This window comes from Notechis scutatus, chromosome 14 (genome assembly GCF_049901735.1).
Source record: "Notechis scutatus isolate UNSWTSFEM ecotype Mainland chromosome 14, rNotScu1.2, whole genome shotgun sequence".
NCBI lineage: Eukaryota > Metazoa > Chordata > Lepidosauria > Squamata > Elapidae > Notechis > Notechis scutatus.
This window is the reverse complement of record NC_142022.1, coordinates 5,263,545-5,286,782: the sequence shown is the minus strand read 5'-3', so window position 1 is coordinate 5,286,782 and position 23,238 is coordinate 5,263,545. Positions and strand designations below refer to the sequence as shown.

Sequence of the window (23,238 nt, the reverse complement as noted above, 5' to 3'; positions counted from 1 at the left end):
AATGAAAATACATGTCCAGAAGCGCACGTTCAAAAATGAGCTCTTAAGAACTTTATTTCCAGAATCAAATTGTCAGCAAGTCTCTTTGAACAAAACTTTTTCCTGCTTCTGAAGCAGGATTTTCTCCTGGACAATCTTTTCCTCGTTCTTCTTGTTCGTCTTTTTGGATCTGAGGTTTAAAGGGAAGAATAAATAGTAGGTCAGCTGGAAACCATCTCCATCATGTCATGCAATCAACACTGAATAATTAAACTGGATTGACTTCAACTCCCAGAATTCCCTAGCCAACATAGGTGGTGGACTCAATTCATAGAATTCCTTCAGAATTCCCTAGCCAACATAGGTGGACAATTCCCAGAACTCTCCAGCCAGCATAGATGGACTTCAACTCCCAGAATTCCCCATTCAGCATAGATGGACTTCAACTCCCAGAATTCCCTAGCCAACATAGGTGGACAATTCCCAGAACTCTCCAGCCAGCATAGATGGACTTCAACTCCCAGAATTCCCTATTCAACATGGTGGACAATAGAACTCTGGACTTCAACTCCCAGAATTCCCCATTCAGCATAGATGGACTTCAACTCCCAGAATTCCCCATTCAGCATAGATGGTCTTCAACTCCCAGAATTCCCTAGCCAACATAGGTGGACTCAATTCATAGAATTCCCCAACCAGCATGGATGAACTTCAACTCCCAGAATTCCTCAGCCAGCATTTGTGGACTCAATTCCCAGAATTCCCCAGGCAAGAACTTCCTTTATTTTAACATATCTTAGTCTTTATCTTCTTACTTAACAGTTTCATTCATTCATTCATTCATTCATTCATTCATTCGATTTATGTGCCATCCATCTAGTCAAGAGGCAATTAAAAGTGATATCAATAAAAACAATTTGCAAAGCTCCGCTGGGCCCAGATTACCAAACGTGACCCCAACGCTCGCCACTCACCTATTCTCAACGTCTTCGATCGTATCCGGCAACGGGACGTTCAAAGTTTCCGGCAGAAGACAAGCGATAATTCCGGCCGTGATGGGGAACGCCCCGTACACAATGGGCGGAAGGAAGGAGTAATAATCCTCTAATATCTTGGTCAGTGGGGAGACCATGCCCCCTACGCGGGCCATCGTGCTGCCGAAACCCAGCCCCGTCTGCCTGGGGAGGGCAAAGGAAAAGGTTGCAAAGGGTCAGTGAGATTGGGGCGGAGGGTAGGGGTCCAGGGACCTGAGACCCCTTCCCCTCCCCAGAATTAGCTTGCAATGCTGCATTCTGAGCACCACGCCACCCCTGTTCTCAATGGTTGTAAGTCAAGGAGAAGGAGAAGGAGAAGGAGAAGGAGAAGGAGAAGGAGAAGAAGAAGAAGAAGAAGAAGAAGAAGAAGAAGAAGAAGAAGAAGAAGAAGAAGAAGAAGAAGAAGAAGAAGAAGAAGAAGAAGAAGAAGAAGAAGAAGAAGAAGAAGAAGAAGAAGAAGAAGAAGAAGAAGAAGAAGAAGAAGAAGAAGAACCTCTCCATTTGCAATTTGAGAGTACAATATCTACGAATATACACAAAAAATACATCCAACACTGACTGTAATGCTGTAGTTGGAGACTTGGGGGATTGAACCCAGAATCCTTGGGGGGGGGGGAATTCTGCCCCAGAGTTACTGTTCCAAAAGTAACCAGAGGGGGCTTTAAACTAAACTCTCCTCACCTGACAGGGGTTGGGTAGAGTTCGGTTGTGTAGAGGAAGACGCAGTTGAAAGCCGCCGAGAGGCACCCTTTGCCGATGACAGCCAGCACCGTCCGTAGCGTCTGCATTTCTGGAGGAAGAAAAGGAAGAGAATCTGTAATGTAACTCCAGGAAGTCCTCAACTTACAACAATTCATTTAGTGACCGTTCAAAGGGACAACAGCGCCGGCAAAAAAAGTGACAGGATCCCTTTTCACACTTTTGACCGTGGCAGCCTCCCCAAGGTCACACGACTTTTACAAACGTTATGTGGCTAAGCAAGACAGTTGTGAAGAGCAAGCCATGCCCGGTTTTAGCCCCACCTCTCTGGGGTATTTTAGTCGATTTTCTTGTACATTTGAAGAGGATGGACTAAATGATCTTTGTGTTCCTTTTAATGACACAGCTCTGAGATTAAATATCAATACCAAAGCATTACAGTCAGTGTTGGATGTATTTTTTTGTATATTCGTAGATATTGTACTCTCAAATTGCAATGGAGACGTATTGTACTCTCAAATTGCTTTGGTGGAGAGGTTGCTTTGTCTTGACATTCTTCTTCTTCTTCTTCTTCTTCTTCTTCTTCTTCTTCTTCTTCTTCTTCTTCTTCTTCTTCTTCTTCTTCTTCTTCTTCTTCTTCTTCTTCTTCTTCTTCTTCTTCTTCTATGGAATCCTTGGAGCAATGTTTCTCAATCTTGGCAACTTTAAGAGGGGCAGACTTCAAAACCATGATGGCTGGGGCATTCTGGGAGCTGAAGTCCATCCATCTTAAAACATGCTGGCTGGGGCATTCTGGAAGCTGAAGTCCACCCATCTTAAAACATGCTGGCTGGGGCATTCTGGGAGCTGAAGTCCACCTATCTTAAAGTTGCCAAGGGTAAGAAACACTGGTTTAAAATATACAATTCTGATTTCTGGATGGGACACCCCTGACTAAACATGCTACAATTCGGCTTTCTCAGCGGAGAAACTCATCCTGGTCTGGTCCAAGTCCTCGGGACAGGTTGCTGGTCCTTCTGCTGAGGAAGACACCTGAGGCAGCCTCCTCAGGTGTCTTCCTACGAAGGAAAGCAACACACACAACAGGCAGACCAGCCGGTGTACCTACCCAAGGGCACAAATACGTTGGTGATGATGATGGCGCCGGCAGTCACCAGGAAGGCAGTGAGGCTGACCCTCCGTCCAATGTAGCTCATGGTGATCGTGACGATCAATTTGGCGGGAAAATCCACCGCTCCGAAGATCACCTGGATGAGGTAGATGCTGACCCCAAAATTTTGGAGGTCCATGACCAGCCCATAGTAGGAAAAGCTGACAGAGAACCTGAAGTACACAAAACCACAATTGTTCTGGGTTGTTGTTGTTTCCTAGAGCGCTGACGATTTTGTGGTATAAATACCATTGTCAGTCAAGAGACTGACTTCCTCACCAAACCACAGAAAACAAATGGGAAGATATCCACCTCAAAAGAGGGAGATTGATTGATTCATTTGTTTTTCATGTTTCTGGCCCTCACCACCTCTTCTGACAGATAGCCCTCGAGTTATGACCCTAATGCAGCCAAAGATCGGGTCATTCACACAACCAACTCAATTTAACTATGATTTTTTTTATTTGCAGCGGTCGCTAAGTGAATGTAGGTATGTAGGTATAAGTAGGAATGGTGTGGTTCTTGAGGGAATCTTGCCAAGGTTGCCAATTATAGTAGACATTTTAATGTTTTTTAATCGTTTTAATGATTTTTAAAAAATTATTTTTATTGATTTGAAATTCTTGTAAGATTTCCATTGTAATATATGTTGTTGAGCTGTGAGAGTCATTTGCAGAGATGGGCAGTGAAAGAATGAAAAGAAAGAGGAGAAGAAAAGGAAAGAAAGAAAGGGGGGAGGAAAAAAGAGAAAGAGGAAGAGAGAAGAAAGAGAAAGAAAGAGTGAGAAAGAAAGGAAAGAAAAAAGAAAAAGAAAAAAGAAACAAAGAGAGAGAGAAAGAAAGAATGAAAAGAATGAAGAGAGAAGAAAGAGAGAGAGAGAAGGAAAGGAAAGGAAAAAAGAGAAAGAAAGAAATGAAGAGAGAGAGAAGAAAGAGAAAAAGAATGAAAAGAAGGAAGAGAGAAGAAAGAGAGAGAGAGAAAGAAAAATGAAAAGAATGAAGAGAGAAGAAAGAGAGAGAGAGAAGGAAAGGAAAAAGAGAAAGAAAGAAATGAAGAGAGAGAGAGAAGAAAGAGAAAAAGAACAAAAAGAAGGAAGAGAGAAGAAAGAGAGAGAGAGAGAGAAAGAATGGAAAGAATGAGGAGAGAAGAAAGAGAGAGAGAGAAGGAAAGGAAAGGAAAAAAAGAAAGAAAGAAATGAAGAGAGAGAGAGAAGAAAGAGAAAAAGAACAAAAAGAAGGAAGAGAGAAGAAAGAGAGAGAGAGAAAGGAAAGAAAAAAAAAAGAAAAAGAAAGAAACGAAGAGAGAGAGAAAGAGCGAAAAAGAAAGAACAAAAAGAAGAAAGAGAAAGAAAGAAAGGAAGGAAGGAAGGAAGGAAGGAAGGAAGGAAGGAAGGAAGGAAGAAAGAAAGAAAGAAAGAAAGAAAGAAAGAAAGAAAGAAAGAAAGAAAGAAAGAAAGAAAGAAAGAAAGAAAGAAAGATTAAATTCATTGCTCACTACGATGTGGACACTCGCAAAAGAAAGCAATTCATCCTTGAAAAAGCTTAAAGCAGCTGCCCCAGAAAGTAGTTTTATTCCTACTTTTGACTGTGGGTCGAAGGGGGGGGTGGGATTTTCAAATATAGAGCATACCCCTCCCTCTTTCTGTTCCTGGAAAACTGACCAACAGGAAATGGTTTCTCAAAGGACGCCATCCTTCAGGTTGACGCTCTTACCACAACATGGAGAGGCAGAAGAAAATGCGACGGATGGTCGGGGTGCGCACCAGGTCAGAGATGGTGTACCTGGATTTGCACGAAGACAATTCCTTCTCCATGCTGGAAAGCAGAACCTACCAGGAGGAAGAAAAAATGCGGGTGAAAAAGTATAAGAGGAGCAGAAACTTATGGCGAATGAAGGAGAATATAGGAGGATGTTGCAGGGTCCAATCTGCTTCCGTCATTGGGACCAGAGTTTTAATCTTCTGAATTTCGGACTTGTGCTGGCACTCATTCTCAAGGAACTTCTCGGTAGCAGTGTGTGTGTTTTGGGCTATTCTGTGTGCAATATTTGCACTTGTCTGTTGTGTATAGTTTTTCAGGTGTTGGTTTGGGTGTGGATGGCTGGGCTATTAAGCTGTTAGTTGTTGTTTCTTTGTGCTCAGTTCCTAAATACTTTTTTTTGGGGGGGGGGTGTAAATTTTTTTATTTTTAACAACAAACATAAACAAACACAAAAGCACAAAACACAAAATAAAATCTTCTTTCCATTATACAGTGTGTCGGTTGGTACATATCTCTTGTGCACAATATCAACAGTCATTCCCTCCTTAATTTTATGTTCAAGTTCATAATGTATAAAACTACTATCCGCATAATATCATACTATTATCAAATCGTTGTTAGACTGTAATTACAGATTCTCATCATCCTTTTCAAGCAAATCTCAACTTTCACAAAACCTAGTTCATATTGTCATTCACTTCACAATAATTGATTATAACCTATCAATTACATTGTATTATCTTTACTGTTATGTTGTATTTATAATATATTTTATTTCTCTATTTTCTTATCTAGCCATTGATAAACTAAATTCCAATTTTTTTCTTCTTGCTCTCTGATAGCAAATGTCAATCTACTCATTTCTGCACATTCAGTTCCTAAGTATTCGATGAGCTGCTGATAAATCAGCGCTCATGTTGATTGACAAGGGGCCAATTTCCCAGGCTTCAATCACTTCCCTGGATGTTTTTGTCCCTGTTCTGCCAACAATCTTAGTAGCTACGAAATTGAATATACGTTATATATTTGAATATATCCTTGTTTATTGCAGTGTGAGGCTACCAATGAATTCGGGTCCTCTCGTTCTGATCTCTCGCTTATCACTTCGATAAGGGAATACAAAGTTGGGATACAACGTGGATTGATTTGACTAAGGTAAAAATATGCGTGTTACTATTTCTGGATGCTCTTAAAGGATTTTTGCTGATTGGGACTGAGTAGTGAGATTTTTACAATTAGTTTACTGATAAGAAATGAGATAGGAGAAAACACTGAAATACTAGAAAAGGTGTGAAGTGACATAATTGTTGATAGTTGCTGTCATTTATATATTTTAAAATTTTTTTTACTTCTTTTTAACTGTCTTTTGGTTTGTTCCTTTTTTTACAGTTTATATTTTTCCAAGTTTGCATTAATTTCTTCTCTTTGTACTTATAAACTTTAATACAAACCTTTATTTTTTAAAAAAAGAGAGTGGAATAAACACAAAATACCTTGGTATTCCTCTCCGAGGTAGATATTTGATACGGTGATTGATTGATTGATTACATTGCCATTGAGTCATTGTCAACTTATTGACTACATAGATATAAACTTCAATTCCCAAAATTCCCTAGCCAGTGTTTTTTAAGATGGCCAGTGTTCTTCAACTCCCAGAATTCTCTAGCTTGTATGCTTTAATATGTATGGGCTTCAACTCCGTGATGACTGGGATAATTCTGGGAATTTAAGTCCCCAATCTCAAAATGGCCGAGATTAAGAAACACTAGAGTCATGAAAAGGAAACATTCAAGGAGTTACAAGAAAAAAAGGGGGAGAATTATACCTTAAGCCCTAGAAAACAGGATAGTGTTAAGAAGAGGCTCAGATTAGCTTCTCCCTAACTCAGTGTGGTATAAGAGGGCAGGGAGAAAAATAATCAGGTCTACATGATTGTGTGAATGCAGCCTACCACAATAATTTAGTTTAGTTTAGTTTAGTTTTCTTATGGAATCTTTCCTAATCTTGATCCTCTCTGAGCTTGGTGTGGTTTTTTTCAGACATTTCATTACCAAGCTAGGTAACATCATCAGTGCTAGCGGGGAGTGGGGTTTGCTCTTATCACTTTTTAGCACTGATAAAGTAACGTAGTTGGGTAATGAAACATCTGCAAGACAGAGAGCATCAAGAATCATTTCAACCCTGAATGACAGATATGCTTCTTTATTTTTTCCTAATCTGAACAACCTCCAAGATTTGGCATTTTTTTCCCCAATGGCTTGGTGAGTTTTCCCCTCCTCGTTTCCTCCATACCTCCGTGGTGATTCTTGCACCCGCTTCCTCCTTTTTGTTGATCCTGGCCACTCTCTGGAGAACATCAACCGCCTTACTGGTCTGGCCGGACTGGATCAGCCAGCGAGCCGATTCAGCATACCACCTGCAAGATAGAAATCCAAGTGGCCATGAGTTCCACAGGTTTATCAAGTCTACCTGCCAAAACCCTAGGCCCGTGATGGTGAACCTATGGCATGCATGCCACAGGTGCCACGCAGAGCCATTTTTGCAGGCACGTGAGCCCCAGCCAAACTTACCTGCACGGTGCATGCGCGAACCTCCCGGCTGATTTTCGGCCCATTTGAGGCCATTTTTGCCCTCCTGGAGGTTCGAGGGAAGCCTCTGCAGCCTCGGGAGGCCGAAAAATGGGCCCGTTTCGGCACTTCCCGTATTTCCAGAAGGTTTTTCAGCCTCCCAAGGCTACAAAGGCTTCCCTCGAGCGTCCAGGAGGGTGAAAACGGCCTCAAAAGGGCCAAAAATCAGTTGGGAGGTGCGCGCATGCACAATGCAGGTAAAGGGGCGGGGCAGGGGTGTTGTGCGCGCATGTGCAGGGGGGGCGGGGCATGTTGCATTGTGGGTGCTGGCATGCACACGCGTTCGGCACACCACAACAAAAAGATCCGCCATCACTGCTCTAGGCAGTCTTAACAGCCACACCCCTGAGCCTAAAATTTAGGTTGCTAAGCAAGACGGTTGTTAAATGACTATCCCCCTTTGGCGCCTTTCCTTGCCACCGTTGTTAAGCGAATCCCTGCAGTTGTTTTAAGATAGTCACACGGTTGTTAAGTGAATCTGGCTTCCCCCATTGACTTCGCTTGTCGGAAGGTCGCAGAAGAGGATCGTGTGACCTCCGCAACTGTCATAATATAATAATAATACATAATACATAATAATACATAATGCAGCTCATCAGTCTGGAACCCACATGACGTATCTGATATTAACACAGTTGAGAAAGTCCAGAAATATTTCACAAGAAGAGTTCTCCACTCCTCTACTCGTTGCAGAAGACCTTATGCCACCAGACTTGAAATTCTAGACCTAGAAAATCTTGAATTACGCCGCCTTCGGTCTGATCTAAGTATGGTATATAAATCATACATTGCAATGTCCTGTCAATGAATACTTCAGCTTCAATCATAACAACACAAGAGCACACAATAGATACAAACTCAAGGTTAACCGCATCAAACTTGATTGCAGGAAATACAACAACTTCAGCAACAGAGTGGTCAATGTCTGGAATACTCTACCTGACTCTGTGGTTTCTTCCCCGAACCCCAAAAACTTTAACCTTAGACTGTCTACTATTGACCTCACCCCTTTCCTACGAGGTCTGTAGGGGGCGTGCATAAGCGCACCAACGTGCCTACCCTCCCTGTCCTATTGTTTCTTTTATTTTTCTTATATGTACCCATTTCATGTATTCATAACTATGTATATACTTATACCTATTCTCTTGTAAACGATTGACAAATCAAAATAAATAAAATAAATAAAAAATAAAAAGTACCTGCCAATTGCCAAGCATTTGAATTTGGATCACCTGACCACAAGGATCGTTGCAACAGTGTGGAATAAGCATAAGAGAATAAACAGAATTGGAAGGGACCTTGTAGGTCATCTAGTCCAACCCCTCGTCTCGCTTAGCAACAGAAATTTTTGGGCTCAGTTGTGGTTGTAAGTCGAGGACCTCCTCTATTGTTTCAGATACAGCGCACCCCACAGGGGACCCTGCATTGATGTGTCGTACTGTGGACAACCTTGTGTTAGCCAAGATGTGACACTTCTGGAAAGGAGACCACCTGGAGATAACTCCCTCTGAAAAACGGTCACTTTTTTCAGTGCCACTGTAACTTGGAACGGTCACTAAACGAACTACTGTAAGTCGAGGACTCTCTGTGCTCTTCTGCGCAGAACCACAACTCCCTTTTTCTCCTCTTTTGCTTGTCGCCAACGCCTTTTCCTCTTCTGAAACTTCAGCCCTCTGGGAAAGGAGGGAGGGTGTCGCAGATCACATCCCCCATCATCCCCCACACGTACCAGGAATAAAGCAGGAAGGCCAGATAAGGAGCCGAAACGGCCACCTGCAACCAACGCCAGTCCCGGATGGAGTAGGCCAAGCCCGCGAGGAGGATTTGCCCCACAGTATAAGACAACCCAGTGAGGGCAATGGTGATGGTACGGTACTGGGTGGGGATCCATTCCACAGCTGGAAAAAGAAGAAGGAATCCGTTTTGAGAAACCAGTTCTGCACCAGTTCTAGCGGAAGAGGGTCAAGGGTCAAGCCAACTCCCTGCAAGAAAACTCACGGTGGCCAATTCAACTTAATGCGAGACCCTTTCCTTTCTTAATAGTGTTAGTAATATTAACTTATAAAGAATGGAATGGAATGGAATGGAATGGAATGGAATGGAATAGAATAGAATAGAATAGAATAGAATAGAATAGAATAGAATAAGAGTGGAGTGGAATGGAATGGAATGGAATAGAATAGAATAGAATAGAATAGAATAGAATAGAATAGAATAGAATAGAATAGAATAGAATGGAATGGAATGGAATGGAATGGAATAGAATGGAATAGAATAGAATAGAATAGAATAGAATAGAATAGAATAGAGAGTGGAATGGAATGGAATGGAATGGAATAGAATGGAATAGAATAGAATAGAATAGAGAGTGGAATGGAATGGAATGGAATGGAATAGAATGGAATAGAATAGAATAGAATAGAATAGAATAGAATAGAATAGAATAGAATAGAATAGAATAGAATAGAATAGGAAAGAATAGAATAGAATAGAATAGAATAGAATAGAATAGAATAGAATAGAGAGTGGAATGGAATGGAATGGAATGGAATGGAATGGAATAGAATAGAATAGAATAGAATAGAATAGAATAGAATAGAATAGAATAGAATAGAGAGTGGAATGGAATGGAATGGAATGGAATGGAATGGAATGGAATGGAATGGAATGGAATAGAATAGAATAGAATAGAATAGAATAGAGAGTGGAATGGAATGGAATGGAATGGAATAGAATGGAATAGAATAGAATAGAATAGAATAGAATAGAATAGAATAGAATAGAATAGAATAGAATAGAATAGAGAGTGGAATGGAATGGAATGGAATGGAATGGAATAGAATAGAATAGAATAGAATAGAATAGAATTAGAATTAGAATAGAATAGAATAGAATAGAATAGAACAGAACAAAGAAAGAATTGAATAGAGTAGAATTAGAATAAAATAAAGAATAGAATAGAATAGAATAGAGAGTGGAATGGAATGGAATGGAATGGAATAGAATAGAATAGAATAGAATAGAATAGAATAGAATAGAGAGTGGAATGGAATGGAATGGAATGGAATGGAATGGAATGGAATGGAATGGAATAGAATAGAATAGAATAGAATAGAATAGAATAGAATAGAGAGTGGAATGGAATGGAATGGAATGGAATAGAATAGAATAGAATAGAATAGAATAGAATAGAGAGTGGAATGGAATGGAATGGAATGGAATGGAATGGAATGGAATGGAATAGAATAGAATAGAATAGAATAGAATAGAATAGAATAGAATAGAGAGTGGAATGGAATGGAATGGAATGGAATGGAATGGAATGGAATAGAATAGAATAGAATAGAATAGAATAGAATAGAATAGAATGGAATAGAATAGAATAGAGAGTGGAATGGAATGGAATGGAATGGAATGGAATAGAATAGAATAGAATAGAGAGTGGAATGGAATGGAATGGAATGGAATAGAATGGAATAGAATAGAATAGAATAGAATAGGAAAGAATAGAATAGAATAGAATAGAATAGAATAGAATAGAATAGAATAGAATAGAATAGAATAGAGAGTGGAATGGAATGGAATGGAATGGAATAGAATAGAATAGAATAGAATAGAATAGAATAGAATAGAATAGAATAGAATAGAATAGAATAGAATAGAGAGTGGAATGGAATGGAATGGAATGGAATGGAATGGAATGGAATGGAATGGAATAGAATAGAATAGAATAGAATAGAATAGAATAGAGAGTGGAATGGAATGGAATGGAATAGAATGGAATAGAATAGAATAGAATAGAATAGAATAGAATAGAATAGAATAGAATAGAATAGAATAGAGAGTGGAATGGAATGGAATGGAATGGAATGGAATGGAATAGAATAGAATAGAATAGAATTAGAATTAGAATAGAATAGAATAGAATAGAATAGAATAGAACAGAACAAAGAAAGAATTGAATAGAGTAGAATTAGAATAAAATAAAGAATAGAATAGAATAGAATAGAATAGAATAGAATAGAATAGAGAGTGGAATGGAATGGAATGGAATGGAATGGAATGGAATAGAATAGAATAGAATAGAATAGAATAGAATAGAATAGAATAGAATAGAGAGTGGAATGGAATGGAATGGAATGGAATAGAATAGAATAGAATAGAATAGAATTAGAATTAGAATAGAATAGAATAGAATAGAATAGAATAGAATAGAATAGAATAGAATAGAACAGAACAAAGAAAGAATTGAATAGAGTAGAATTAGAATAAAATAAAGAATAGAATAGAATAGAATAGAACAGGAGAATGGAATGGAATAGAGTAGAATAAAATAGAATAAAATATAGTAGAGTAGAGTAGAACAGAACAGAACGGAGTTGGAAGGGACCTTGGAGGTCTTCTAGAGAATGGAATGGAATATACTGTAGAATAGAAGATGAGAAGAGTTGAGTTGGAAAAGACCTTGGAGGTCACCTAGTCCAACCCCTCCCCCACCCAAGTAGATCCTACATAATTTCTGACAGATGGCAATCCAGTCTCTTCTTGAAAGCTTCCAGGGATGAAGCTTTGACAATTTCCAAAGGCAACTTCTGTTCCATTGGTTGATTGTTCTCGCTGTCAGAAAATTCCTCCTTATTTCCAGGTTGAATCTCTCCTGGATGAGTTTCCATCCATTGTTCCTTGTCTGGCCTTCGGGAGCTTTAGAAAATAGCTTGACCCCTTCCTCCTCTCTGGGGCAGCCCCTCAACTACTGGAAGACTGCTCTCCTGTCCCCCCTGGTCCTTCTCTTCCCTAGACTAGCCAAGCCCAGTTCCTCCAACTGTTCTTCATATTTTTTCATAAGAGGAAAAGAAACAGTCTAGACCACGGTCAGATCAAAGATCTCTCAGCCCTAGTTTGAATTTCTAACTTGGTTTCTAACTTGGAAATCCTTGTTGGGGGAGCCCGGTGATCCACCCAGCAGGCCAAGAGGTCAATTAGTTTTGACCTTGTCTCAAGCCCACCCACCCACCCCGAGATCCTCTAGAGAAGGTTGAACCTCTTACTCAAACAGGCAATGCTGAGACCAAATCCTGAAAGCGCCATGCCGGTCAGGAAGCGGAAGAAACAATAGGAGGCGTAATTGGGCGAGAAAGCGGCGCAGGTTCCCGTCACGGCCATTTGGAAAAAGGACCAGATTACGAGTGCTCGGCGGCCAAATCTGCAGGAGGAACAAAGAGACCATCATCCACTGCCCTGATGCTGATAAGAAAATGGGAGTTTGTTTGTGTGTGTGTTTGTGTGTGTGTGTGTGTGTGTGTGTTGGGAGACACAGATTACTCTCTGGGAGAATAGAGGTCCTTGATTTATGACTGTAATTATGACTCATGACTGTAACCGAGTCCTCGAATTATGGCTGCAGGTTGTAATGGTCGTTGATTGGGTCATCATATGACTGCACTCAATTTTACAATTTTTTAAGATTTGTGTCAGACCTACAGAGTCCCTTCCAAGTAATCTATTCTATTCTATTCTATTCTATTCTATTCTATTCTATTCTATTCTATTCTATTCTATTCCACTTACTCTACTTCTAATTCTAATTCTATTCTAATTCTATTCTATTCTTAGTCCATATTCTGTTCTATTCCTAGTTCCTATTCCTATTGTATTCTATTTCTGTTCTCTTTTCTTCTCTCTCTTTCCATTTCTATTAATTCTATTCTATTCCTGTTCTATTTTATTCTATTTTCTCTTCTATATTCTCCTCTACATATATTCTATTCTATTCTATTCTATTCTATTCTATTCTATCTCTATTCTATTCTATTCTATTCTATTCTATTCTATTCTATTCCAATTCTATTCTATTCTTATTCTACTTCTGTTCTATTCTACTTCTGTTCTATTCTATTCTATTCTATTCTATTCTATTCTATATTCTATTCTATATTCTATTCTATTCTTCTATTCTATTTTCTCTTCTATATTCTCCTCTACATCTATTCTATTCCTTATTCTATTCTACTCTACTCTACTCTACTCTAATTCTAATTCTAATTCTAATTCTAATTCTAATTCTAATTCTGTTCTATTCTTATTCCATATTCTGTTCTATTCCTTATTCCTATTGTATTCTATTCCTGTTCTGTTCTCTTCTCTTCTCTTTTCTTCTCTTCTTTCCATTTCTATTAATTCTATTCTATTCTATTCTATTCTTATTCTACTTCTGTTCTATTCTACTTCTGTTCTATTCTATTCTATTCTATATTCTATATTCTATTCTATTCTATTCTATTCTATTCTATTCTATTCTATTCTATTCTATTCTTCTATTCTATTTTCTCTTCTATATTCTCCTCTACATCTATTCTATTCCTTATTCTATTCTACTCTACTCTACTCTACTCTACTCTAATTCTAATTCTAATTCTAATTCTAATTCTATTCTATTCTATTCTTATTCCATATTCTGTTCTATTCCTTATTCCTATTGTATTCTATTCCTGTTCTGTTCTGTTCTCTTCTCTTTTCTTCTCTTCTTTCCATTTCTATTAATTCTATTCTATTCTATTCTATTATTATTCTACTTCTGTTCTATTCTACTTCTGTTCTATTCTATTCTATTCTATTCTATTCTATATTCTATTCTATATTCTATTCTATTCTATTCTTCTATTCTATTTTCTCTTCTATATTCTCCTCTACATCTATTCTATTCCTTATTCTATTCTACTCTACTCTACTCTACTCTACTCTACTCTACTCTACTCTACTCTACTCTACTCTAATTCTAATTCTAATTCTAATTCTAATTCTAATTCTAATTCTATTCTATTCTATTCTTATTCCATATTCTGTTCTATTCCTTATTCCTATTGTATTCTATTCCTGTTCTGTTCTGTTCTCTTCTCTTCTCTTTTCTTCTTTCCATTTCTATTAATTCTATTCTATTCCTGTTCTATTTTATTCTATTTTCTCTTCTATATTCTATTCTATTCTATTCTATTCTATTCTATTCTATTCTTATTCCATACCCTGTTCTTCAAAGAAAAAACAAAATAGTCCGGTTGCCTCCTGAAAAAAACACCTTTGGGACAACCAGGACTTGGATGATGCCTGAGAATCTCTACAGATTTCGAAAGAGAAGGAATCTCCTTGCAGGTGTCAATCAGATCTAAGAGGTAAGAGGCAGTTAGCTCCCCCTTGTGGCCAACACCCAAACTGCACTTCCAAGCCTACTGATGGGATAAAAAAGGGATTGGATCACCAAGTGGTGCCCTGACCTTCCCCCGCTACTCACCTCTTTCTCCCAGTCCTTCCCCCTGCTGACCAACATACCTGTCAGCCAGCCCGCCTAGGACCAGGGCGCCGATCAGCACGCCCCCCATGTAAATGGACTGCGCCATCTCCCGAAGGTTACGCCGGTCACACACCAAGTCCCACTGTCACAGGAGAAAACCAGTTCATTAAAAGCTGTACCAATAGAAAAGAATATTTGCAGCTCAGAGTTGGACGGTGGGGTCCTTGAAGCTCTCTCAGCTTGGTGGTTTTCTTGCAGACGTTTCATGACCCAACTAGGTAGCATGATCAGCGCTCATAGAGAGCAAGCCCCACTCCCTTCTAGCCTTGATGATGTTACCTAGTGAGGTAATGAAATGTCTGCAAAAAAACAAACAAACCCCATCAAGCTCAGAGAGAACCAAGGACTCCACAGTCCTACTCCTCTTCTTCCTCCTCCTCTTCTTCCTCCCTCTTCCTCTTCCTCCTCCTCCTCCTCCTCTTCCTCTCCACAGTCCCCACTCCCTTCTAGCACTGATGAAGTTACGTAGTTGGATAATCATCAAACATCAGCAAGGAAAACCATCAAGCTCAGAGAGCACTAAAGACCCCACAGTCCTTTTCTTCCTCCCCTTCCTCCTCCTCCATCCCCATTCTCTTCTAGCACTGATGATGGTACCTAGTTGGGTCGTGAAATGTCTCTAAAAAAACAGCCAAGCTCAAAGAGCAGCAAGGACCTCACAATTACAAGGTGTGTGTGTGTGTGAGAGAGAGAGAGAGGAAGAATCATACCTGATTGAAGTGTTCAGGACCTGGATGATGTGATGGATGATGTGTGTGGTGTGTGGTGTGTGCTTGGGGGACGGGGAGTGAAGATAGAGGCATGTTTGCAACTGACAGGCATAGAGTAGTCCTTGATTTACAACCAGTTGCTAAACAACGCATTCAAAGTTACAACGAACAGGCAATTTCACAAACGTCACTTCAGAGTTTAAAACAAACCACGGTTCTTTTTTTTTTTTTTTTTTCAAATGTTTGCATTGCTCCCTAGTGAGCTTCCAAAACATTTCAGCTGCCAGAATTCTGGAGCCACAGGACTAGAAACTTGATTGCTTCTCTTGTGATCTTTTAAAAAACAAAAAAAGCAGATTTTTGCTCCCAGTGCAACCCATTCAGAGGCTGATCTTTTGGGAATGAAGGGCGAACACGCCGCCAGGCAAATCTTGCACATTTAGCAAGAATCAAGGTTGCATCCTGGTTACCCGACTTTGCAAGCTTGGGAAGGTGACAGGAAGGGGGAGAACAAGAAGAGAAATATAAATTGGGGGCACATAGAACATATTCCCCCTCGGGGAAGAGAAAAGACGGAGGGAAGACTGGCTGAGAACAACATTTTTGCTCTCTGCAGAAAAATTTGCCGGTCCTTCTCTTAGAACTGGTGCCAGATAAATATTTCCCACTGATCTGAGATTTTTCTGTGCCCAGCAGGGCCTTTGGATTGCATTAGGACTGGGGGTGGGGGACAAGCCCCCCCCCCCCATTTCCACACCAACCCAAAACATTTCCTGTGGTTTCCGCAACTTAACTCCTTTATTTGCTGGGGTGGGGGGAAGGAAATCAGCAGGTTGCTTGGCTGTATCTCTCTCTCTCCCTGTCGGTTCATCACTACTAAGACTTAAGGTTTCTAAGGACAGGGCTGGAGGGTGGCAATCACAACTTTGCAAAAACCTTTTGTCTAGATTTTGAGGCTCTTAAAGTGGGGGGCACAACAGGGCAAGCAGAAAGTCCTGCATTCAAAAGAGTTGAATTCAAACCCTAGCAAGGCGCTCTGTTAATATTAGGGTTGGTCACACAGCCAGCCAGATGTTTAGACTGGCATTTTTATCCATCTTATTGAATCCTTCCAAGGATTGGGATACATAAGTGTGGTTGTTTGATGGTGTTAAAGGTATAGGGTTTCCTGCCTAAGCAAGGGGTTGGACTAGAAGACCTCCAAAGTCCCTTCCAACTCTGTTATTCTATTCTATTCTTATTCTGTTCTACGCTATTCTCATTTTACTATTCTATTCTATTTGTCTCGTCTCGTCTTGTCGCAGGATGTCAGCCATTCCAAGTCAAGCTGCCTTTTGCAATTGACCGATGGGGATTTTCTTCAAAGGGGGGGGGGGGGTCCAGATAATATTGTAATCCTTATCATTTCCTGATTTTCTACAGATCTATCCATTTCAGTCTCCCTACTTGCAACTCTGCCCAATTTGGTTCTGTCTTTTTCCAGTTTCTCATTTCAAGGTCTTGAAGGAATAACCACCAAACCTGGAGAATTGCATTTGAAAAACAGCCAAAGAGACATCTAGAATAGCAATTTAATATTGCATTTAATAAATATTTGGCATTTTTTGCTCTGGCAAAACCATGATTGGGTCAGGAAAGGAACAGCAGTCAGACGACACGATTAGGAAAATTTTGACAATCATTTTCAGACGTTGCTTTTGAGACCTCAGCTAAATTTTTAAAATTATTTTTTAGCCCTGTTTTATAACTTTCCATCTATTTAACCAGGTACAACGAGGGCTGCCTTTGATCCAAATTGTTTATGTTATCTTGATGGCAGCCACTGGGGAATTAAATTGGATTTTTTTTCATGTTGCTTTCATCTTTATAATGCTTTCCAAGGCATTAAGATAGTATTCCAAAACTGTCCATGCGTGTTTTTAAAAAGACTATATAACCTAGCCACGAAATAATCTTCTGATACAAATTATTGACTTTTTAAAGGGAGGAAAGCGGGGAAGGGAACTCTGTATAAGTTCAGAAGCACTCTTTCCATGCTTGAGGCATTCAATGCTTTTAGTGCATTGAAATCTCTCCAGAAGAGCAACAGAGATGATTAGGGGATGAGGCTAAAACATATGAGAAATACTTGCAGGATTTGGGTTTGGCTAGTCTAGTGGAAAAAAGGACTAGGGGTGACATGAGAGCAGTCTTCCAATATTTAAGGGGCTACCAAAAAGAGGAGGGGGGGTCAACTTATTTTCCAAACCACCAGAAGGCAGGACAACTAAGGATGGATGGAAACTAATCAAGGAGTGAAGCAACCTAAAACTAAGGAGAAACTTCCTAACAGTGAGGACAATTAACCAGTGGAACAGCTTGCCACCAGAAGTTGTGGGTGCTCCATCACTGGAAGTTTTAAAGAAGAGATTGTAATGTAATGTATACATCCAAACTAGGCTGTGATGTTTCTCTGTGTCATATATGTCTGTGTATGTGTATGCATAATGCAGATCCTTTGAGAGCTGAATGCAGTGAAATTTCATTTTAATGTATGCTGGTTAGCGTACATTTAAAGGGATAATAAAATCTATTCTATTTCTACTATTTCGAATCTTAGGCTTATGTTGTGACTGCAGAAGACCTTTTTCATTTTGAAGTATGCTGTTCGAGCTTTCTCTATCCTTGTTATATTCTATTCTATATTCTGTTTTATTTCTATATTTCTATTTCTGTATTTCTATTTCTCCTCTCATTTTCATGCTATTATTTTCCTTCTCTTTTCTCCTATCTCGTTTCTTTTCCTCTCCTTTTGTTTCTCTTTCTATTCTATTCTATGCTATTTTCTATTCTATTCTATGCTATTTTCTATTCTACTTTCTTTTCTATTCTAATTCTATTCTCTATTCTACTCTACTTCTATTTTCTATTCTATTCTAATTCTATTCTCTATTCTACTCTACTTCTATTTTCTATTCTATTTTATTTTCTATTCCATTCTATATTCTATTCTAATTTTATTCTCTATTCTATTTTCTATTCTATTCTATTCTATTCTATTCTATTCTATTCTATTCTATTCTATTCTATTCTATTCTATTCTAATACTATTCTCTATTCTATTCTATTCTACTCTACTTCTATTCTATTTTATTCTAACTTTATTCTCTATTTTCTGTTCTATTCTATTCTATTCTATTCTATTCCATTCTTCCATTCCATTCCATTCTCTTATGATGTTCTATGATGTTTTGTGATTCTTAAAATCAGTCCTCCACCCAAGGAGACACATACCTTTGCTCGGAGAATCTCTCCCTATCCCAACTCTATTCCTCCCTATTCCTCCAAATCATATTTCTCATAGTTCACCACCCTCCCGGATGGCCACTCACCTCACTGACGATGGTGGACGTAAACTGAGTTTGGTCATAAAACCATCCCTCGGCGCACGGTTCGGTTGCGGTCTCATTCTCCCCGGGGACACTTGCGTTGAGGAGATACCACTGAGCGTCCGTGAAGCGCCTGCATTTCTCCAACTTTTGCTTGTTATCCAGTGGGATGCTGACCTGGAGAATCTGGCCAGCGCCTTGCAGATGAGTGATATTGGGGTACTCGCTGCCATTGGGGGCGAGGTGCACCTGGCAACGGTGCCCTGGGATAGCGGCCGTGAAGTTCTGGAGAAGGTTGTGGCTGGCCATGAACAAGATTGGGATGGTCAGTAGCATAGTGTGGATAAGTTGGAAGCGTCCCATGCCACCAATTTGCTCCAGGAGTTCCCCAAAAGCCATGGCGAGCTAGAAAAGATCCTCAGGGGGGGTTTTCCCAAAAAAAACTCTACAGGCCAGATCTTAATCCTGGGCCGAATACTGTTCACATAAAGCAGAAGGCCGGGAGATGGAGAGATGGAGAAGAGAAAAGAAGAAGAGACAGAGAAGAGAAAAAGATGGAGAAGAGAAAAGAGACGGGGAAGAGAAAAGAGACGGAGAGATGGAGAAGAGAAAAAGATGGAGAGATGGAGAAGAGAAAAAGATGGAAAGATGGAGAAAAGAGAAAGAGATGGAGAAGAGAAAAGAGAAAGATGGGGAAGAGAAGAGAGATGGAGAAGAGAAAAAGACTGAAAGATAGAGAAAAGAGAAAGATGGAGAGGTGGGAAAAAAAAGAAAGAGATGGAGAGATGGAGAAGAGAGAAAAAAAGAAAGAAAAACACTATAAGATTGGCAGTGACTTTAAAAAATAGAATTCCTGTAAAACAAAGATCCGGAGGAAAAGAATATCCAGGATTTTTTGATTTGAAGAATTAGGGTTAGCAGATTCAGTTTGCTGGAAATAAACCACTTTTTCTAAAGGGAGTGCCCTTAATTTTCTTAAAAATAGCGTCTAAAAAGCTCAGAGCATCTCTTGCTTCATCTGGCGATGCTGGAGAGGACCGATCCGTGCGCTTTTTCAGGGTCAGAAAACTCCCGTTTTCCCTCCCTTCGCCCTTACAACTGTTGACTCTCCTTTTCGCTGGGGGAGATTTGAGGACCTGGCCGAGAGTTTTGGAGTCCAGAAATGTGCCGTCCAATGAAGAAAGGGTGGGAAAAAAAAATTATTGAGATTCTTGGCACTCGCCTGCGTCGAAAAGAAAAACGCTCTCTGCCCCGTTTGTGCCCAGTCCCAGGAAGCTACTGAGCCCTTCGGTTTCCTGCTTAAGCAAAATTGTTTGGAAAGGGTGCTTTGCGTGGATTATTTATGAAAAGCGACAAGCAGCTGACTTGGTTAACGTTTGACCCTGGTTTGGAGGGGGATAAACTGGGGGGAATTGAGGATGGCAGGGGTGAGGAGGGTGCAGATTGGTTAAAGGGGAAGAAAGTGCATGAACTCTTGAAAGGAACAAGGGTGAAATATGCAATTTAAGGGTGTGGAATGTGGCGTAAACTTTGGGGGGGCAGGAAAAAAAAATAGAAGAACAAAGTTTTTTTTTTTAATAAAAAAAAATTTTTCGTAGAAAAGCCTGCTTCATCCACTATTTGCTCCCGTGGGGGTTGGAGTTCAAATCCCGCTGTTTCTCTGTCCAGGATACAGGTAGCCCTTGACTTACGACCCCAACCGAGCCCCAACATTCCATCGTTAAGTGAGATGTTTGTTGAGTTTCACACCCTAGTGTGACCTTTCCGTCCAGAGCGGTTCAGGGAATCACTGCCGTCGTAAAGTTAGGAACACGGTTGTTAAGCGAATCTGGCTTCTCCCCCATGGATGTTGCTTGTCCGAAGGTCGTAAAAGGGGATCACGTGACCCCCACCCCCCAGGACATAAATATGAATCTGTGGCCAAGCGCCTGAATTTTGATCACACGACCACAGGAATACTTCAATGGTCGTAAGTGTGAAAACTGGTCATAAGTCACTTTTTTTTCCAGTGCTTTGTGTTGTGGTTCACCGGCAGCCTGTTGCAGACGGCAGAGGAATCGGAGAGTGGGGATGAACCAGTCAGGGAGTCTGGAGAGGACTTGGATGAGTGTCCTGCATCCGATGCAGGGATGGGGCCAGGACCATCTGGGAGTGGGGGGCTGCCTCCAGAGTCTGGCACCAGCGAGGCAGAGGAGCAAGGGGAGCCTGTTCCCAGGGCGCGTATGCGCAGAGCTGCTAGAGGGTGAGAGCAGCTGAAACAAAAGGGGCAACTTAGGAGTAAGGCTGGGAGGTGATTGCCCCTCCCATATGGTATAAAAAAGGACAGGCAAAGGTGATGAAACCTTTGCAGGAAGCAAGGTCGTTCGTTCGGTTCAGATTCATTCTTGAAGCTCTTTGTACTTTGGTTGATTTTTTTCCTAGTTTGTTTGATACTACTGGCAGCGCTTCACAAGAAAGAAAGGTGGGTGCTTATCTCGAGGGACTGTTTGAGATTCATTACCAGCTGGGAATGAAAATAATTCCCAGCGTTGCAATAAAACAAGACTTGTTTTTAAAATAAGCATGTGCATAATTACGGTCTAGGAAGCTTTGGTCAGAACACTTTGTAACGTCGAACAGTCACTAAATGAATGGTTGTAAAGTGAGGATTAGCTGTATTCCTGTGAACGGGATAGAAGAAAGGCAGTCCTTGAGTTACGACCGTAAAGGAGCCTGCCCTTTACCATGGTAGCAACTTGTGACATTCATAAAACGGGTCAGTCACATGACCGAGCTGGATTTACGACCTATTTTGTGGTGGTCTGTGGTTGTTAAGTCAACCCTGTGATTGATTAAAGAGGAACCCAAGGAAAACAAGATAACTGTAGGCGGCTCAGGCAAGCGAGCCAAGCCGCAAACGACAAGCAAAACTCCAGTCTTAAGCTGGGACATGACTTCTGAACAGAAGGATCTCGGGTTTCGCCATTCATATTTTAATATATTCCCCAGGCAAGAAGGCTTACTTCTGGCACAGCTACAAAATAACACAACTTGTTTTTCTGGAGGCTGGCTGCCATTAAATCTCCTAGACATTTAATTAATGCACATCAATAAGGACTTGTAACTTGTCTCTTTGAAGCCATGAAATCATCAAGCAAAACTTGAACTGGAGTCATTGTCTTTTTAACATCGGGCGGCCTTGATAATTCCTGCTCCATCCAGCCCCTTCGGAGTTACAGCCACCAGGGGGCAGCGCCTCTCCATCTGGGCTTCAACAGGGAGAGGAGACCACCAGGAAATCACAGGTTCGGTAACTAAACGTCAAAAATAAAAAAAAAATTCCTCCAATCGGTTAGATTTCCAGGATTGCAGCTTAACCTTTGTAGGCGAGACAGAGAGGTGAGCTGCCAAAAAGGGTTGCCAACATATTTTTTTTTTTTTGCTGCTCTTAAAAGACATGTTTGGGCATACACCTGTGATCATTCCAGCTAGTCCTTGACTTACGACTGCAATTGAGCCCGGAATTCCGGTTGTAAATCATGCCGGTTGTTAGGTGGGTCATGACGTGGCCAACCTGGTTTTATGACTTTTTTTGCAGTGCCGTGAAGCGAAACCATTGTCTGCAAAATGAGTGGTTTTTGTGGGAAATTGGAAATAAATATTAGTTTCCAGCAAAACAAAAAACTGACTGAGGAAGTGTGGAATTCCACAGAAAAACACAGATTCCGATAAGGCAAACAATACCCCTCCAAGGTCCCTTCAACTTCTATTCTCATTGATTGATTGATTGATTGAAACCGTCGTAATTTGAGGTTGTGGGATGCCATAAATGCAGATCGATTGCTAAGCAACCCAAATGCGACCACATGACCGCAGGAAGGCCCAACCATCAGGCCTTCAAATCCAGGTCTGTTTGGTGGTCTGTTGTTGGCTTCGAAGGGACTCTAAGCAACCAGTCATAAGTCAAGGACTACATCACCCATTATCCTGAATCCAAAGGACACTGCCAATGCAAACTGAGGTCTCTCAGTGGGTGCAAAGTCTGTCGGGAATTGTACCTGGGACACAGGTAGTCCTTGACTTTACAACCACAACTGAGCCCCAAATTTCTGTTGCTAAGCGAATCATTTAAGTGAATTTTGCCCCATTTTATGACCTTTTGTGCCATAGTTGTTAAATGAATTGCTGCAGTTGATAAAGTCAGTCACGTGGTTGTTAAGAGCCTTTATAACTTCAAACAGTCACGAAATGAACTGTTGTAAGTCAAGGACAACCCATATTTAAATTATATTCTATTTACCACTTAGCCAATGCATAATATTGTTATGATTAGGATGGCTCTTATGCTGTTTATCATCTTGCGGGAAAATTGTCGCTTCTGATTATTGCACATCCTGTTCGGCTCCAAGAATAGAATAGAATAGAATAGAATAGAATAGAATAGAATAGAATAGAATAGAATAGAATAGAATAGAATAGAATAGAATAATAGAATTAAAAATAGAAGAGAAGAGAAGAAGAAAGAGAAAGAGAAGAGAATAGGATTCGGAATAGAATGGAATGGAATAATAGGAATAGAATTAAGAA

At 40.3% G+C, this 23,238-nt stretch overlaps 1 protein-coding gene across 1 annotated transcript; it reads right to left on the bottom strand.

The window, feature by feature from the left end:
- LOC113427793 (solute carrier family 22 member 6-A-like) lies at positions 1 to 19,865 on the bottom strand. The gene is made up of 10 exons (XM_087943789.1): positions 18,676 to 19,865; positions 14,573 to 14,676; positions 12,298 to 12,452; positions 8,979 to 9,147; positions 6,915 to 7,038; positions 4,575 to 4,690; positions 2,821 to 3,035; positions 1,695 to 1,803; positions 954 to 1,157; positions 1 to 169 (listed from the first exon to the last, which is right to left on the bottom strand). Exons 1-10 carry the CDS (start codon positions 19,069 to 19,071, stop codon positions 73 to 75), a joined length of 1,689 nt encoding a protein of 562 aa, XP_087799915.1. The 5' UTR covers positions 19,072 to 19,865; the 3' UTR covers positions 1 to 72.
- Positions 19,866 to 23,238: the final 3,373 nt, after the last annotated feature.

What these genes read in the sequence shown, in the direction of transcription:
- LOC113427793 (XM_087943789.1), bottom strand. Translation starts at nt 19,071, where the DNA reads ATGGCTTTTGGGGAACTCCTGGAGCAAATTGGTGGCATGGGACGCTTC. An exon ending in TCTCAGCATTGCCTGTTTGA is followed by an intron (nt 9,148 to 12,297) that starts GTAAGAGGTTCA and finishes TTCTTTTTCCAG; the next exon opens with CTGTGGAATGGATCCCCACC. An exon ending in CTCTACCCAACCCCTGTCAG is followed by an intron (nt 1,158 to 1,694) that starts GTGAGGAGAGTT and finishes TGCCCTCCCCAG; the next exon opens with GCAGACGGGGCTGGGTTTCG.